Here is an 18,383-nt window from a genome sequence, read left to right as displayed (position 1 = left end):
ACTAAGTAAAACCTTTTTTACGTTATGTGAACAAAGTGGACAAAGAGCAAGAATGAAATCTATAAGGAACTCACTAAGTAAAACCCTGTCTTACTTAGTTGAAAAACAATATCAAGAGTAGGGCAAGCCCCCAAAGCACATTGTTAAGTGAGAATTAAGGCAGAGAGCAAAAGTGAGTCCCTAGAGTGAATTCATTTAATGATCACTTTGTTTCTCTCAGTGAAAAACTTGTATAGATAGCAAGGTAATCCTTAAACCTAGTGTCACTTAGTGAGAGATATTCTCATTCAGCAAGTGATGAAAATGTTACTATGTGAGACTCGTTCTCATAAGTGAAAGTGAGACATGAGCTAATGTTATTTTTCTTGCTTCAATGATGTTATGTTGATTGATTTACGACTATTATGTGCTATATGCTTTAATAATATACTTGATATCTTATAAGATACATGATAATAACTTTTAAACATTGAGATAAGGAACCTAACCTATGAAAGGTAGGATCTAAAGCGTGAAATATCTAGTATTCTAAAAACCTAAATGTGTGTGAACCATTCATCATAACATTTGAGTATTATGATGACGAAAGGTATGTATGAATTTGGTGGAGGCCATGATAGGTTATTTAACATGGCTTTAGGGGTGGTACTTGATATGGTTGTTGGGGTTTCGTGAGTAGTTTTCGATATTCTTTAAAAAAGACCTCATGAGCAAAACAACCTTTTCCCATAGACCACACATTACCAAGAACCATTATGAGTTTCAAGATTTTATCTTTGTTATGCACTTTATGTCATTCTAGGAAAGATCTCTTTGTAGGTTGAAGGGTGAACAACTTCTTCCTTTCGATCACTTAGCACTAAAGAATGCAATGTATCTACTCATTCCACGTGGGCAACGTAAAAGCAAAGTTTTGGTGATAGCCACAGGGTGAACATAATTAGGATTTTGTGAGACAAGACAAAAAACCTTAGATATCTCTCTATTTTCTCTCTTTGATGGATGATTGGGTAAGACTAGGTTAACCTTTCTATTAATAGATTGTTGTTATCTTAATTTTCCTCCTTGTTGAGTTTGTCCAAAACAAACTAAATATCTTGTCCATTTAATTAAATCATATTTAATTTAATAACTTTCTTACAAACATTTACTCTATGCATGTAACTCTATAGATTCTCACTTAATTAACAATACTATTTAAATAACCATATGAAATATTATAGATAAAGATTGACATCTAGCAATGCATTGTTACCATCCAATTAAAGAGAATAAATTGACGATCTGATTTTAACCTCCCAAACCCAATTACTATGCGGTAATTTCTCCCTTTGTCCACATGTCTTTGATTAAAAATGAGACAAAAGTGTGTCATTATATTTTAGTCCAATCATACGTTTCTTGATACTCTAGTAAACATTAAAAATAAAAAAGGCCTAATATCTAATATTGGCTTATTCTTACGTGGCCATGTATATTTCATGTCTCACTTTATTGAGAAGCCCAAGGCACATCTTTTGTTATGCAAGAGGAACAACATCATTTCTACATCAGTTACATTTCTCACATGATTCATTGTAGGCCCAATTAACTACCTTTATAGTCACTCTATTACGAATAAAGCTCACAACTTCTACAAGTAAGAATCATATCGAAGGATTACTTTAGTATGATCGCCATGAGAAGCGCTTATGACACTTGCATAATGTATTATGAAGTCTTCTCATTGTAAGTTCATCTAGTATAAATATTTATTCTCAATATTTATACTTGTATATTTGACTTGATATCTTTATATCCATGACCAATGAAATGTGATCATCAATCAACTCATACAATAGTTTCAATGTATTATTGTCGTCTTAGTTAACAATAATGCTTAACTATGTATGATTGAATAATAACTTTCTTTGTTCAAAGAATTTCACAATTAGTCACACTTGATAAATCTTTGAACGAACAAATTATTTGAAGGATGTTATTATGTTTAATCAAATAAAAACAATAATTGTAATGTCTTCATCAAAGTCATGATACTCCAATGACCCATGTTTATCCATGGAGTCAAAGTGAACAAACAAAGTTAGGTAATCTTTACTAGTCACCAAAGAAAATCATTCTAGTGAGAGTGCGAAAGTCGAAGGAATTAGTACACTAATGGCTTTCTTATGGTGATACATGTCCTCCTAGTCTACTTTCAAGAGCTTAGATTGATTCCACAAGTGCATGAAAAATAGAAGTTAAGTAGCACTGCATTGCATGATCACTTGATTGTGAATGCATTAATCTTTATGATTTATGTTCTTTTACTAAAATACTAGTTTTATTTATTTTTATCACCTTTGTAATACTTTGAACATGATGTGAGATGTATCTCATTGCTTAAATTGCATGTGTTTTCTTTATATGATTTGATATAAGTCACATCCAAAAGGCACTTGAAAAGTGAGTTTGATTTAACACATTAACCCTCTTTGTTGCTTATGTTTTGCTTTTGATTTTGTAAAACTATATAGAATTATGACATTAGGGCTTAGATATCTATTGCTTTATGTAAAGATTGCGGAATACAAATTAGTAGAATCATTTATCTTAATTATTTTTGTTTTAAACATTTGTAAGGTCAATCGTCGGCCAAGCCTTTTATTTACTATTGAGGTATTTCATGGACTTTAAGTGATAATGAGTTATGCATGTGATATTCTTTATCACAAAAAGAGTTTTTTAAAAGAAATTGATGTTTTTAATATCATAACTTTCACAATATTAACTTTGATAAATGTGTTTAGGGTAAAAGATGTCACATTTTTCATTTTTTATTTACAAATCTATCACCTTTTTTTTAATTTGTTTATTGTGTTTAAATATTTGTACAACAAACAATAAAAATATATATTTTTTGTTTTCTTTATTTATTATACAAATATTATAAATTAGGAAACAAAATGAAAACAAGATAATAATTTTGTAAATAAAAAGTGGAAAAAAAGTAAATAATCCCCTAACTTTTTATTTAGTCCTTCGACTATTTAAGTGTCTCTATTTGAACAAATAATATTTGTATGCATATTGAATATTGACTACAAAATGACAACAAACCAACATTGTTCTCCATCTAGAAAATTGGCATCTTATGACAATTTAACATACGTTTCTCCTGATTTTTTGACAAGTGCATTGGTCACTTCTAGTTCTTGGAAACTCATTATTTAGCAATAGCGATACAAATGTCATCATTTCAATGGTCCTTTTATTTTCCTAAAGATTATTGGGGATATTCTTAGCCACTTAAGAACATGTAGAACTTCCATGGACTTGAGCAATTGCTCTCTAATTTGCAAATGTCAGAGCTACTATCTTAGTCTTCAATGTTACCATTGTTAACATAACTTTTTTTCTCACCACCAATATTTTGATTGTCCTTTGCTTTGTTTCCTAGTCATCAAGTAGTGGTTTTTTGGCTATTAGACGACCATTTACATGGAAATAGTAAAGGTGTTCCAAGTGAGAATTTTCACCTTCTTCAACAAGGTTAGATGAACATGACTAGATAATAATGACCATCATTCTTCATTTGATTGACATGAAATATGCGAGTTTACAACAACTACAAGTGGTGTCATAATTGACATTGATTTTCTAGAGGTAGGATGTGTGTATCCACATTGTTAGATCAAAAAATGATTTTGGATCCCTTACAACACAAGTTTTAATGTTAACAAACTTGAAAGTTTTTATTAAAGAAATGTTCTTCGGATCACATAGAAAGACAAACTTAAATAGACGATTGGTTATCATGATGTGTAGTCTCTCAGATAAATAACTTGTCGGTGTATGAGATGAATGCATTAAATATACATTATTTATGATATTTGATAACCAAATCATATTTGTCTATGTTATTCCTTAATAGATTGAAGGAGTAAAAGTTTTTTTTTTGTACTTGAACTTAAAAAAAGAATGGATATATGTTTTTCATCAAAGAAAAGGCAAGCAAATATATCGAAGTGTGTGAAGTATTAGATAAAGTCATTTTTGACTGACTCATGCATCATTTCTCCTGTTTTGTACCTTAAAGGTGATAAGTAATCTCTTTGATTATATTAACAATTTGGTGAAATACATTTAATGCATCAATAGACACTTCTCTCTATAAGGAAGGAAGAAGAAGAAAGATTAAGCAAGCTTGTGAAGAAAGCTCAAGAATTTGTAATGATCATCTTCAAGAAACACCTATATAAAGAAGCTTGAAGTCTTAGAAAGAAGAGAGAACAATAATTGTAAAGGTTCATTTGATTCTTAATATAAATCTCTGTACCTAAACTGGTTGTATCACATCTTGAAAATAAGATGAAATAATAAATGATTTCTCAACTTTAACTTTGTGTTATTATTTGAAGTTTGAAGATGCTTTGTTGTTAAAGAATACTTGGTTGTTGAAGTCTAAAGAGGCTTAGTTGTTCAAAGAATGTTTGGGCAATTGCTTTAAGAGGTAAATCAAATACTTCCATTGAGCCAAAAGTGACTTATAAAAGAATACTTGTATCCTTATGAAAGATAGTGGAAATTGATCAAATTAATCAAGAACTGGATATAGTCTCGATGATTGAGACAAACTAATATAAAAATATCTTGTATCTTTTGTACTTTACTCTTCGTCTACACTATTAAGGTATTTTTATCACTTTAATGTTTCAAAAAAGTGTTGAGTTTTTAATTAATATTATTCAACCTCCTTCTAGTGTCTTTCTTTTCTCCACATATATTATTTAGCAAATTTATCTCAAACACAATGTTATGATATAATGAAGATAAAGGCTAGCGTGGACCACATTTATAGGTAGTTTATGGTGGGTCATCTTATTTTACCATTATATTCATCTTAGTTATAACATTATAATATAGAAAATTTGTACTAGATTGTGTTTTTACCTTTTTTTTAAAACTTTTTTCTTTGCGATTAATATTTCTCTCTCCTTTTTAATTTTTTTTTTTAATCTTTCTTTCCTTCTTTAGGACAAAGCACATTGCCTCCAAACTCTAGCATTGGCAAGCCACTACCATGAGGTTGACGAAGGCTGAGACTAGGAGGAGCTCTTATGAGGAGCTCGGAGTGCATCACCATTGGGCTCCAACACGAGTGGTGGAAAATGTTGTAGCCCCTAAGATTGCGATAGGAAGGAGCTCCTAGATGAGGAACACAAAGTATAACAAGGCTCTAACCAAGTTATAATGGTGGCATTAAAGGTAGAGAGGTAGGAGATGGAGAAGCAAGCAAGTAGAGCCATGTGAGGAAGGATGTCAAATCGAGTTGTCATACTCTACTGTTGTGCTTCATCGTCTCATTGTCATAGTCCGCTGTCACGCCAAATTTACGTCGTCTACCATTACATTAATTACAAATCGGGAGAAGATTAAGGTTGTTTTTGTTAATGATGGTAATTGTTGGGGACATCATTACTATAGTGGTTGCTGGTGATGTCAGAGGAGAGGAATGGAAAAAGAAGGAAAGAAAAAAAATTGTTGCCAAAAGTTGTTTCTGACGATGATATATAGTGGTGAAAGTTGTCAAAAAGAAGAAGGTAATACTATAGTGTGAAGTACACATCATAAAAATTGTAAACTAGATCAATTTAAATGATGATATTTGTTGTACATGGTGGACCACCTTAAAATTTATCTACAATAAAAAGCTCTTTAAAACGCTATGGAACATAAAATAAGAAATTAAACATATGCAAAGATAATTAATTTTTCTGTAAAAATAATGTTACCATTTTTTCATTATAATATAATTTTTCTTAAATATGTTTTTAACCTTTGTAAAATTATTTTAATTTTGGTTTCTGTAAAAAAAATTTATGTTTTTATCTGTCTAAATTTTAGAATTATTGTTTTTGGTTATTATTATTATATAATTATTTTTAACCACTTATTTATTTATTAAAAATTTAAGTGAGCATTTTATATTACCCTCAATTATTAGTGATATTAAGTTAGTGTGACACTTCTAAATTTTTTTTATAAGTCCTTAAAATTAATGTTATTTATCTACCTTAAAATCATTGTTAAAGATAAAAAATAATAATTTAAAATTTTAAAAGGATGAAAATCAAATAAAAATATTTTATAAAAAATTTACTTATTTTATAAGAATAAAAAATATTATATAAAAAATTAAATTAATGTTTAGAAATTTTAGAAAGTTAAAAAACAATAAAAATATTTTATATTTATTTTTAGAGTGAAAAAACATATTTAATTCACATATTTTATAAGTGTCATCTATTCATTTGTTAGTATATCTAAAAATATGGTGGCATTCTATTATTAGCTATTGAATCTAAATATGAAGTGTTGAGTGTGTCCAAAAAGATTTGCTTGTGAGAAGATTATAGATGAAATGAATAGCATTATCTAGAGTGTGATTAGATTAGATTACATTACATTAGTTCTTAAACAAATCACATATTCTCTCTCCCCTATACGCTGCGTTTTCACCCCCGCATGGTAGTACTCCATTTTTTGTCTCACTCCTCACTGCAAACCCTAATTTGAAGAAGGGAAGAGACCCAAACAATGGACGAAGGCGAGGGAGGGTACGGTGAGAGCGGCGATCCCATGGATCAGTTCCACCGTAACGAAGCTATATCTGCCGTCGCTGATGAGGGTTTTCTGGGCGAGGAAGACGATGATTACGAGGACCTTTACAACGACGTCAACGTCGGCGAAGGCTTCCTTCAATCTTTGCGTAAGAACAACGATTCGGGGCTCCGGAGCGACGACATCGACGACAAGAAGCCGCCGCCTCCGCCGCCGGTTCCTGATGCCCCCGGGGTTCCGATGCCGGGTGTCGGTACCGGTGGAGAGGGTGGCGTTGGTGTTGGAAGCGGGGTTATGGAATCTAGGGTTTCGGGGAGAGTTGATGGGTTTCAGAATCAAGGATTTAGAGGGAACGAGGTGGGTGCCAAGGGTGGGATTAGGGTTGAATTGGGGCATCAACCTGGGAAATTGAGTGAAATTGAGGAGCAGAGTGGTAATGATGGTGCTGCGGTGCAGGGGATTGGGCAGCAACCACATGGTGGAGTTGTTGGGAGTGTGGGGAATGAGGGTTTGGTGAGACAAGGTCAAGTGGGTGGTGTTGGAGGAGGAGGGAATGCTAATAGGGTTGGTGGAAATGGTGTTGGGAACAGTGTTAGTGCTGTTAGTAATGTTAGTGCTGGAGGAGTTGGAGGTGCTGGTGGTGCTGGTGGTGTTGCTTCTGCCTCTGGTGGTACTATATTGTTTGTGGGTGATCTGCATTGGTGGACTACTGATGCTGAGCTGGAAGCCGAGCTTAGTAAGTATGGGCCAGTGAAGGAGGTGAAGTTTTATGATGAGAAGGCGAGTGGGAAGTCAAAGGGGTATTGCCAGGTTGAGTTTTATGATCCTTCTGCTGCCACTGCTTGTAAGGAAGGGATGAATGGGCATGTTTTTAACGGGAGGTCGTGTGTTGTTGCGTTTGCATCGCCTTTTACGGTTAAGAAAATGGGGGAGGCTCAGATAAATAGGAATCAGCAGATGAATCCATCTGCTGCTCCACAGGGAAGGAGGGGGCCTGCTGATGCAGGGGCTAAGCCTGGTGGGAGCAATATTTCAACGGGTGGTAATTACCAAGGTGGAGATGGGAATAGAGGTTATGGGAGAGGAGGTAACTGGGGGAGGGGGAATAATAATGCCATGGGGAATCGGGGGCCTGTTAATCCAATGAGGAATAGGGGTGGGGGGATGGGTGGCAGAGGTATAATGGGTCATGGTGGAAATGGATTTGGGCAGGGTATGGGTGGTACTCCACCACTGTTGCATCCTCAGTCAATGATGAATCAGGGTTTTGATCCTGCATTTGGTGGTCCCATGGGTAGAATGGGCAATTATGGAGGCTTTCCCGGTGCTCCAACACCACCATTCTCTGGTATTTTACCTTCATTCCCTGGTGTGGGAGGTGTTGGTTTGCCTGGAGTGGCACCTCATGTCAATCCGGCATTTTTCGGAAGAGGGATGCCTGTGAATGGTATGGGGATGATGCCCACATCTGGCATGGATGGTCCTAATATGGGAATGTGGTCCGATCCGAATATGGGTGGATGGGGTGGTGAAGAGCCTGGTGGTGGTAAGGCTGGAGAGTCAAGTTATGGGGAGGAAGCTGCATCAGATCATCAGTATGGTGAGGTGAGTCATGATAGAGCTGGGTGGCCTATGAGGGAAAAAGATAGAGGGTCGGAAAGGGACTGGTCTGGTTCTTCTGAGAGAAGGTATAGGGATGATAGAGATCAAGGATATGAGAGAGATGCACCTAGAGAAAAAGATGTGGCCCATGACCATGAATGGTCTGAAAGAAGGCATCGTGATGATAGAGAAATGGGCCGAGAACGATCTCGTGATCGTGACCGTGAACGATCTCGAGACCGTGAAAGAGATCGAGACCGTGACCGAGACAGGCACAGAGAAGATAGGGACAGGTATGCAGATCATCATAGGTATAGAGACCGGGAAGCAGAGCATGATGATGAGTGGGAGAGGGGACGGTCATCAAGGACTCACAGCAAGTCACGGTTATCACAAGAGGAGGAACACCATTCTAGGTCGAGAGATGCTGATTATGGGAAGAGGCGGCGGCTTACTTCTGAATAACTTTGTATGCTGCTTGTTATTTCTCTTGATGCTTTCCACTGAGGAAGGAGAAAACAGTATAACTGAAAAGTCATGATTTGTCATTTGTTGAATTCTCTAGTGGCCCAGAAGTTTTTGAGCAGCTGTTTATTTCAATCACTTGTTCTAATTGCTTCTTGTTTGGAGCATGGTTTCTTTCTTCTCGTATAAAGGTTAGTTTCAGACTTCAATTCTTAGCCTGCTTGTGTTATTGGATCTTGATTTGTGATATGAGCTTACTGTTTTCTATGTTCATTATGACTGAATAATACTAGATGCCTCTGCTTTACTCTTTTGTTTTCATGAACTTTCCCATTGACACAACCAATTGTAAGATGGGATTTAGTTTTAACCATAGATGACTTGACAACTATCTAGAGAAGAATACTGTTGACTGTTTAGAGTTCTTAGCTAGTAGATTTCTGCAGGCTTTTAAAATATTTAACTTAGTACTCAAAGGAGGAATCAGCATGTTTGAGATTATGCCTTTTAATTTTTGGAATATATAATATAGTTAAAACTGAACCTAGAAGTATAAGCTCAGGCATCCTAGAACTAAACTATGGCTAACAAATGAGAAGCCTGTTGATATTTAATTGAAGGTTCAATAAGAAACTATTAACATTGAAGATTACTAAGATTTTTTTTTGTATTAGTGTTTTGCTTTAGTTGCGGTTGTTTTGTAGAGGGTTTGGGAATGTTTTTCATTTTTTTTTCTCCGCTTCAGATATGTATGTTTTTGTGGTTTTGAATGCCAGGATTTAATTTTTTCTTTTCCTTTGTGGTTTTTTTTGGAGAACATCTTATCCACTTTTGTATTTTTCCCCTAAGCATCTAATAATAGTGTCCTTTATCTATATCTAAATAAAAATATTATTTTGAATTAAAAATTTCCTTTCTTCCATTGTCTAGTTAATGTTTCATTCTAGTATTTCTTTTGCTCTTGTGTGCTCTTATTTATTCTAGTAATCATCCTTGTTTATAATCCTGCCTGAGTTCCACCAAATCCATTTGGATCATATTTTTTCCCCTTTTGATCCTCAGTATGAAGCTGTATTGCTTCCCTATCTCTCTGCATGTGGACCAGGTGGCTGTTTGACTATGGATTCTGGTTTAAATGGAAATCTATATGTTATCTGCTGAACACTTTACAGTTCAATTACACTTTTTTTGGGGCTAATTGTGCAAATTAATGGAGTTTATAATCTGGATTCAGCTATGTGTATAATCCATTCTGGTTTTGTAGCTTCTATGTGTGCATACCAGTAACTAGTTTCCCTGGAAGTTTTGTACAGTTATTATCCCCCCTGCCCCCTTTTCTTTTGTTGGTAGTATAATTATATAAAGATCATATTACAGTAAATGGTATATCTACACTTGAATTTGCAGTTATATCTATTAAGTTCTATGATCAGAAGTGAATGTCTTTATATGTGGTTGCATATATTATGGCTCCATGTTTTTAGCAGAAGAAATTATGATATTGGGATGATCATATAATATATAATAATTGAAGCTTCAAATGTTCTATAATTGCATTACTTTCTGGATTTTGCTAAAACTAGTATTTCTCTCAAAAATTTATGAGTATCAAGAAACTTCTTAACTTCCTACATGGACTATAGTTTTGAACATTTTTGTCTAGGTATTTGTTTGAGTTGTAGTTTTTGTAAGTTGTTCCCTTGACAAATACCTAGCCTAAGCTGTAGGTAGGATCTTTGGACATGGATATGAAAAGGGAAAATAGTCTCATTCTTGAATGATTTCAATTTCCAATTATTGAAATTATAGGTTTTAGGAAGGGAAGGACGAAGAGATAAAGGAGTATTTCAGCTCAATCTTAATTAGATTAATAATTGGAACTAGGTTATACAGAAGACAATGCACTCAGTCACTTGCCCCCATTTATACAAGGAATCAAATCAAGTATTTGACTTTTAACCCTATGCAAATGGGGAACAATTATCTTACCAAAGATAAGATAAATTCCTCAAGCACAAGTTTAACAAGATTAGATCCCTAAAAAGAAAGATAATACAATTCTAATATGTTATGTTTGATTCTCTAATGCTATGATATTTTGTGTATATTCTAGTATCCCCTTTAGCAAAAGCTTAAAGTTTTAGCTTGTTGCAAATGAACACTGAAGAAAACAATATAAATATGAAATTTGTTCTGTAAAATTGGAAAACGGTGGAGATGCGTGCCTTTATATGCATTTCTACAGCCTAAAACCCTTGGTTTGCAGTTTTCCCAAGATTAATAATGTGTTATTTGCTTCTGGGGTCAATATATTATATTCTCACTCCTATAAATCAACTAAATTTCTGTGCTTTTTAAACTGAATTATGGAAGTATTTTCTTTTTTATATGAATTATACCTACTTTATCTTCTTTCGGTTAATGCCTTTTGAATTGTAATCAATTATCATTTTTATGGGCTTCTGTGCTGTGTAGGGACAATTGTTTTGAGAAAGGAAACTGTTCATTCAAACTCTGGGTTGTGATGGGGATCAAGCGTCTTCAATGTTGGAGATTCAAGTCATGACAATCATTTTCTTACATTGAGAAGTGGAACTTTTGCTATGAAGTTTTACCTTATGATTTGATTTTATGTTTCAGTTATTAGCACATGATTAATTAAACCATCAATGTTGTTGATGTAATGGGTTTAACTTGCTGAAGTCTGAAATGTGGCAGATTATTTAGAACTTATTGTTTGAAATATGTACTAGGATTTAGCAGAGGATGCTGATAATGTGCCGTTTCTGATTGGCTGGCTGTTGTATAATTTTTTATCCCCACCTTTTTGGCTGGCTGTTGTATCATTTTTTACCCCACCTTTTGGCTGGCTGTTGTATCATTTTTTTCACCACATTTTTTTTGGTGTTTTCTCCCTCACATTGTTAGCATAGTAGTTTAGCATGCAAATATTGTGTATGATGTAGAGAGCTAACCATTTGATCACTGTAATCATTCAAAGCTGGAGAATTGTACATGTTTTCATGTATATATTGATATTAACTTTGCTGATAAAGGTTGAAGCCATCTCCAGTGTTGTTTTATGGTCATCTTGTTTATATTTGTCTAATGGAATTCAATAGTTGAGAATTGGATGGCCATATTGTATTGATTTTTTGTTTTCTCTTTTTGTATCTTGAGTGCTTAAATACAGGAGAGGATGCCTAGGTTTTTCACTTTTCAAAATAATTAAGTCTATTACAAAAATTTGGTATATTATACATAGAGAAATACTAGCTACATATTTTTTAACCTACTTTTTCTATCACTTTCTACAATTAACTGAAATTTGTTGATAATCATAAAATTATGTGGGTCTAACTTTTTATTGAATGAATATCATTCATCGTTTTGTAGTTTTTAATGAATTTTGACAAATAAAAGTGTGGTTAAAGGAGTGTTTTAGTGAGTGTATTGTCAGTGTGTTAGTATGTGTATATATATATCGGCTTCTTTTTTCAGGACTTGTACTTTCAAATCAGAAGTATGTATTAAAGTTGGTCTAGGAACTGCTAAAATCAATTGATGTTCTTGGGAATATTCCTTTTATGTTTGGGAGAGGTCATGTTCTAATATATTGACATGATTCATTGTTATTTTTTATTATTATTCTTTACTCGAACTCTTTAGAATAGTTTATAGAAAAACTTTTTTTTATTTATTGTCATTATGTTTCATTTTTTTGCCTAACCTATTTTTCTTAAATCTAAATTGAATGTGTCTAGTAACCTTTTAAAAGTGACCAATTTATGCCTCTATTTGCTATACCATTTGCTCTGTTAATGCCTTTTGTAAGATTGTTTGTGTTTTCTTTATACAATTGTGTAGAAATCGTGTCAATGTGTGCTTTTATGAGTAGTGGGGACAAATAATCTTAATCAATGTTAATTTTCTTTGTTTATTTCCATGTTTATGCTTAAGTATTAAGAGAGCCTTTGAATGCTTTGAAGGACACTGCTTAGCCTTTTATTTCATTGTTGCCCGTGAAAGTAATAGTGGTTATCCAGATGATTGATTTGATCAATTGATATATTTTCTGTCGATATGTTTACAAGTATATATTCTCCAGGATTGGGTTATCTATGCTTTTTATTATATTATTATTCCGTTTCTCTTCTCGATGTTCCTGAAGTTGAACGTTTCCTTTGCGTGTTGACTGGGTTATACTTGTTTGTTTTTCATCCTTATTATTTTGCTGTAGAATGACTTAGATTCAGTAGAAAGGGGATAGAGGAAATAATGTGACCCCTCAACACATTCCGAACGTCAAAGCTATGTATGCATCTCATGCATCGGCCTATGATATTATATATTCTATTCAATTAGTAAAGTTTCCCAACCGTTTATATCTACCAATTTGCTTCATATCGTTACTGTTCAAGTGTTCATGCATACTCGTTCTTCATCTGTGTTTAGTTCATCTCTGATTAGTTTGTACATAGCTGTGATAGACTTTGCATGTAAAGTGAAACAAAATGTATTTATCGTTAGTTTAAATTAAAGGATCTTGTAAATTTAAGTAATTTTAAATGAGTGATAGATGCAACGTTGAAGGTTCACTGGACAAGAATAAATTCCGATACGAATGAGATGGGGGCAGGTTTCTTATGATCTTTATTCCTACATCTGGATAATGTATAAAATTATTGTTGAACCAGATACACGTAAAAAGGGCACGAAGAAATAACTAATCTTAGTTTCACATGCTTGTGACGAGAAGAGTGAGGCTTTATACATTTAGACGATGAAAAAGAAGCAATTTTCATACTTGTTATGTTCTAGTGTTCCGAAATATTCTCACGACAATCTCTTGTGATCAATGTTTTCGAATACAAGTATGGTTATGCAGTGCTCACTATTAATAAGATCTTTCAAGTATATTTTGTTTATTCACAGCATAATAGAATATCAAATTTCATGGCAAAATCTTAAATTTTATTTTTATGGACTGAAAATGAATATCGATAAAAGAAATATTAGAAATACACTCTTTTTTTTTTAAACATTTCTTTATTAACTAAAAATTAGAATTTTTTTGTCAGATTCAATTCCTATTTAATTGTTTTTATTGATTTTATATTTAAATTCTTTTTGGTTAATAATAATAATTAAAAAAAGTGTTTCTAACACCTTTTACAATGATATAAAATAAGTATTCTTAACTGTTGAAAAAAAAATTAATGAATATTCTAACACATTTAGAATATAATATAATATAGACTTAAATATGTTTTTAGTCCCTCAAATTTAAGACAAATTTATTTTTGGTCCCTTAAATTTAAAACGGTTGTTTTTAGTCCCTGTAATTTTTATAAATCTTATTTTAGTCCTTTAGGTCACCATTAACATATTTGAAAATGACTAATTAAGACAGTTATACAATATCAACCAGATTTAATGTGATATTTTCACTACTAGGAACATCAATAGGTGGATTTTATGCAATAATGTTTGATAAATTTTTTAACAAAATTTGAATATAAGGACTAAAATAAGATTTTTTTTTGAAATTATAGGACTAAAAATAATAATTTTAAATTTGAGGGACCAAAAATATATTTACCTTAAATTTGAAGGACTAAAAACATATTTAAGCCTATAATATAATAGAATATAATATATATATATATAGAGAGAGATGAGAGTAATAATAACACCGGTATAACTTTTACTGAGTATTGCACTACTTAATAACTTTATATAACATATGAATTTTATAGATCTAACTGTTAAATTGAAAGTTTTTTATCTTTAGATCATATATACAAAATTTTATATTAATTCAAGATGATTTGATACTTCATTCTTATAAAACAAAATTGACGTAATATATACATTTCAAAATATACTAAAATATGAATATTTTGATTACCTTCAAGTTGTTATTTAATTTTAACAAAATTTGATATAAACATATAAAGTGATATGAACTTTCAATCTAGGAATGGCAACGGGGCGGGGCGGGTACGGGTTTCATGATACCCGTCCCCGTCCCCGCGAGCCAAACTCATCCCCGTCCCAGTACCCGTACCCGTCGGGTATGTGATTTTCATTCTCATCCTCGTCCCCATCGGGTATCGGGTATACCCGTGCCCGTACCCGTACCCGTCAAGTTTTTTATTTTTTATTTTTTTAAAAAAATATTTTTAAATTATTTTTTAAATTATATTATAATTATAATTAGGTTATTTTTTTTATTTCATATTATAATAAATAATCACACATAAAAAATATTAAAATTCTTTAATATAATTAAATTGAAAGTGGGTATTAAATTAAAAATGGGAACGGGGACGGGTACGGGGCGGGTAAGTACATACCCGTACCTGTACCCGATTTAATATATCGGGTTTTACCCGTACCCGTACCCGTACCCGTACCCGGTCAAACCGGGTATTCCCCGTCAAAGTCGGGACGAGTTTGGGTATTACCCGCGGTACGGATATATTTGTCATCCCTATTTCAATCTAACAATTGAATTTACAATATAAAGTTATTGAACGGTGTAATACTTAGTAAAAATTATACCAATATTATTATAAATCTCCTCATATATATATATATATATATATATATATATATATATATTAAAATTACTTAGTTCTACTCATCTATTTTTCTCTATTTTATTTCCCCATGTCTAAATCTTCACGATTTTCCAAAGTTTTGACTGGAAGTTAAATATTGTAACTCCCTACAATGACATGCTCCCTTTATAAAGAAAGTCCTAACATTATGTGGAAAAAAAATGTTCTTATCTTCCACTTTATGAACAAACACCAACTCGTGAATCATAGCATCACTTACTTTTTATCATGGCCCTGAGAATTTAATTGAAGTCCATAACCAATAAGAAAAAGGAAACTTTGATCATTTGGATACATACAGTAAGCGTGGTACAAATACTATTTCTATGATACAACAGTCAAATCAGTTACATATTGTTGGCCCTAAAAATGTGTCATACTATACATATCGCCAATCAATCACCAATAATATCATCATAATACAAATCTCTCGGTATTATTGCTAATTCACTAGTCACCCCTAAGAATATCGCATTTTTTAAATTATGAATAATAATAATAAAAATAAAGCTTAATTGTATTTTCTTTCCGATAATCCTTCACATTTTTGTAAATTTGTAGATAATTTTTTAAAATTTTACATTTTATTTTGGCTACTAAACTTTCAAATTTTATATTTTTTTCACTCTATTAATTTCATGTGACATAACATATTAATTAGTAACGTAATATATAACAATTTGTGTGAAACTTGATCACAAACGTTTCATGTTATGTTATATCATTATATAACAATTTACATTAATAGTTGATGTGCGATAATATATATATATATATATATATATATATATATATATATATATATATATATATATATATATATATATATTACGTCAATATTTAATATATTATATCAATAATTAATGATGTGAGTTGAATTTAATAGAATGACAATATGCATAATTTTGAAAGTAGAGTAATAAAATTTGTAAAAATATGAAAGATGAGTGGCTAAAAGTACAACTAAAAAAAAATAAAATAAAAGCAGGGCGAAGGATATATAACTAATCTATCTGGGCCTACCGGCATTGGATCCAGGCCCAGGATAAGCAGGCCCACCTTTAAGAGCGGCACCCCCGCCAGCCACTTGATGGAAGCCAGGAGAACCGTACACGTGTCCCTGATGCATCATGATTCCAGCGGCACCATAACTAGCAGTGTCGTAGGCACTGTTGTTGGCATTAGAAGCAGGAGGCGCGTCCTTGTCACGCGCCGCCACGGTCTTCTCTCCCTCCATCTCCCGGAAGCGCTGGAGGTACACTTTGAGAGGCTCCACGTAGTCCTCGAAGCCGAGAGTGGTCATCGCCCAGAGGAGGTCGTCGCCGTTGATCGTCTTGCGCTTCTCGCGCTGGCACTTGTCGGAGGCCTCGCCGGTGATGAAGCTGATGAACTCCGACACGCACTCCTGCACCGTCTCCTTCGCGTCCTTCGAGATCTTCGCGTTCGCCGGTAGCGCCTTCTTCATGATGCGGCTCACGTTCGCGATCGGCAGGAACCGGTCCTGCTCCCGCGGCGACATCTCGCTTCCCTTGCCGCCGTGGTGCGCGCCGCCGGAGTCGTTGTCGGAGTCCGCCATGCGAGGTTCCGGCGACGGAGAGTCCAAGCGCTGAGAAAGATTTGAATAGCTTCGACTCGGTTCCACGTGAAATTGAAGTGCTGTTTGAACAAGAAACTTGTTCGGAGTACGAAATTCAGTGGTCGGTGAGGTTTTCTTCGGAATTGAGAATTCGATTGGGAATGGACGAGGAATTGAGAATAAGAACCGCGAACGCTGCACGAACCGGTTTGACTTGGTGTTTCTGCGTTAAAATGAAGTGCTGTTCGCAGAAGAAGGTTGTTCGGAATAGGAAATTCAGTTTTCGGTAAAGTTTTTTGCGAATTTCGAATCCGAACCACGAACGCGGTACGAATCAGTTTGACTAGGTGCTTCTGCGTGAAATTGAAGCACTGTTCGCGGAAGAAGCTTCTCGGAAACTGAGATTCAGTGTTCGGTTCAGCTTTCTTTGGAATTTCAAATTCGATTCTGAATGAACGAGAAGTTGAGAATCCGAGTTGCGAAATCGGTATGACTCGGTGGTTCTGCGTCAAATTGAAGCGTGGTTGAAACGAAATACTCAATAGCTGAAATAACTGAATCGTGCAATTTTGTTAGGGAGTCGGAATCTGTGTGGTGGCAGGGTCAGATACGGTGGCCGGCGGAAAGTGACGGCGGCTCCGGCGAGGAAGGTGAAACGAACGGAAGGATTTGTTTGGGAGGTAATGAGCAGGATCCGTTGGATCAGAAGGGTTAATAACGCTTTATCTTGAGGACACGTGGCACGCTGTGGACCGTTGTTAGTCGATAAGTGTGAGTTTGCACGGACGAATGGGAACCCTTGGATTCGGTGAGTGCTTCATGATCTGGACCGTTGCTTTGGTATCTGGCATGTGCTCGGCTCTGACTTGGACTCGCTTATTTTATTCAAAATCTTTTCTCTGTACATAATATTTAGGTTAAAACTTTTATTTCATCCCTAATAATATTTTTTTGTTTTAATTTAATCTTATTTTAATTTTTAATTTTAATTTAATCTCTAATAATTTAAATTATTATAATTTTGTATTTTCATTCAAATGATTTAAACAGAGTTAACTGTTGGTCACATGGATGTCACGTAGATGTCACGTAGATGGATGCCAAATTTTTCGAATACACCTGGAACCAGCCCGTTCTAAAAAACGTCCCTTTCTAACACCAGAATGGCCCGTTCTGGTTTCAGAACGGCCCGTTCCAATTACAAAATTAACACATAACATGTGCATGCAAAACGGGTCGTTCTGGTTTCAGAACGGACCGTTCTGGTTCCAGGTGTATTCATGAAATTTGGCGTCCACCTATGTATCTACGTGACATCTACCTGGCATCCACGTAGCCAACAGTTAACTCTGTTTAAATTATTTGGACGGAAGTCCTAAATTGCAATAATTTAAATTATTGGAGACTAAATTGAAACAAAAAATTAAAATAGAACTAAATTGAAACAAAAAAAAATATTATAAAGAACTAAATAAAGATTTTAATATAATATTTAATATCCATATAATACG

General features: G+C 33.8%; 2 protein-coding genes across 2 annotated transcripts; one reads left to right on the top strand and one right to left on the bottom strand.

The window, feature by feature from the left end:
- The first annotated feature begins 6,427 nt into the window (after positions 1–6,427).
- On the top strand, positions 6,428–11,528 carry LOC109813115 (uncharacterized). Its single transcript, XM_020377237.3, has 2 exons — positions 6,428–8,861; positions 11,146–11,528. Exon 1 carries the CDS (start codon positions 6,580–6,582, stop codon positions 8,668–8,670), a length of 2,091 nt encoding a protein of 696 aa, XP_020232826.2. The 5' UTR covers positions 6,428–6,579; the 3' UTR covers positions 8,671–8,861; positions 11,146–11,528.
- A 4,616-nt stretch (positions 11,529–16,144) lies between these two features.
- Positions 16,145–17,824, bottom strand: LOC109813121 (nuclear transcription factor Y subunit B-3). Its single transcript, XM_020377245.3, has one exon. It carries the CDS (start codon positions 16,870–16,872, stop codon positions 16,306–16,308), a length of 567 nt encoding a protein of 188 aa, XP_020232834.2. The 5' UTR covers positions 16,873–17,824; the 3' UTR covers positions 16,145–16,305.
- Positions 17,825–18,383: the final 559 nt, after the last annotated feature.

Source organism: Cajanus cajan, chromosome 2, assembly GCF_000230855.2.
Source record: "Cajanus cajan strain Asha chromosome 2, NIPB_CcT2T_4, whole genome shotgun sequence".
In the NCBI taxonomy this organism is placed as follows: Eukaryota; Viridiplantae; Streptophyta; class Magnoliopsida; order Fabales; family Fabaceae; genus Cajanus; species Cajanus cajan.
This window is presented reverse-complemented; position numbering and strand designations above follow the sequence as displayed.

Coding starts and splice junctions, on each gene's coding strand:
- LOC109813121 (XM_020377245.3), bottom strand. CDS start 16,872: ATGGCGGACTCCGACAACGACTCCGGCGGCGCGCACCACGGCGGCAAG.
- LOC109813115 (XM_020377237.3), top strand. CDS start 6,580: ATGGACGAAGGCGAGGGAGGGTACGGTGAGAGCGGCGATCCCATGGAT.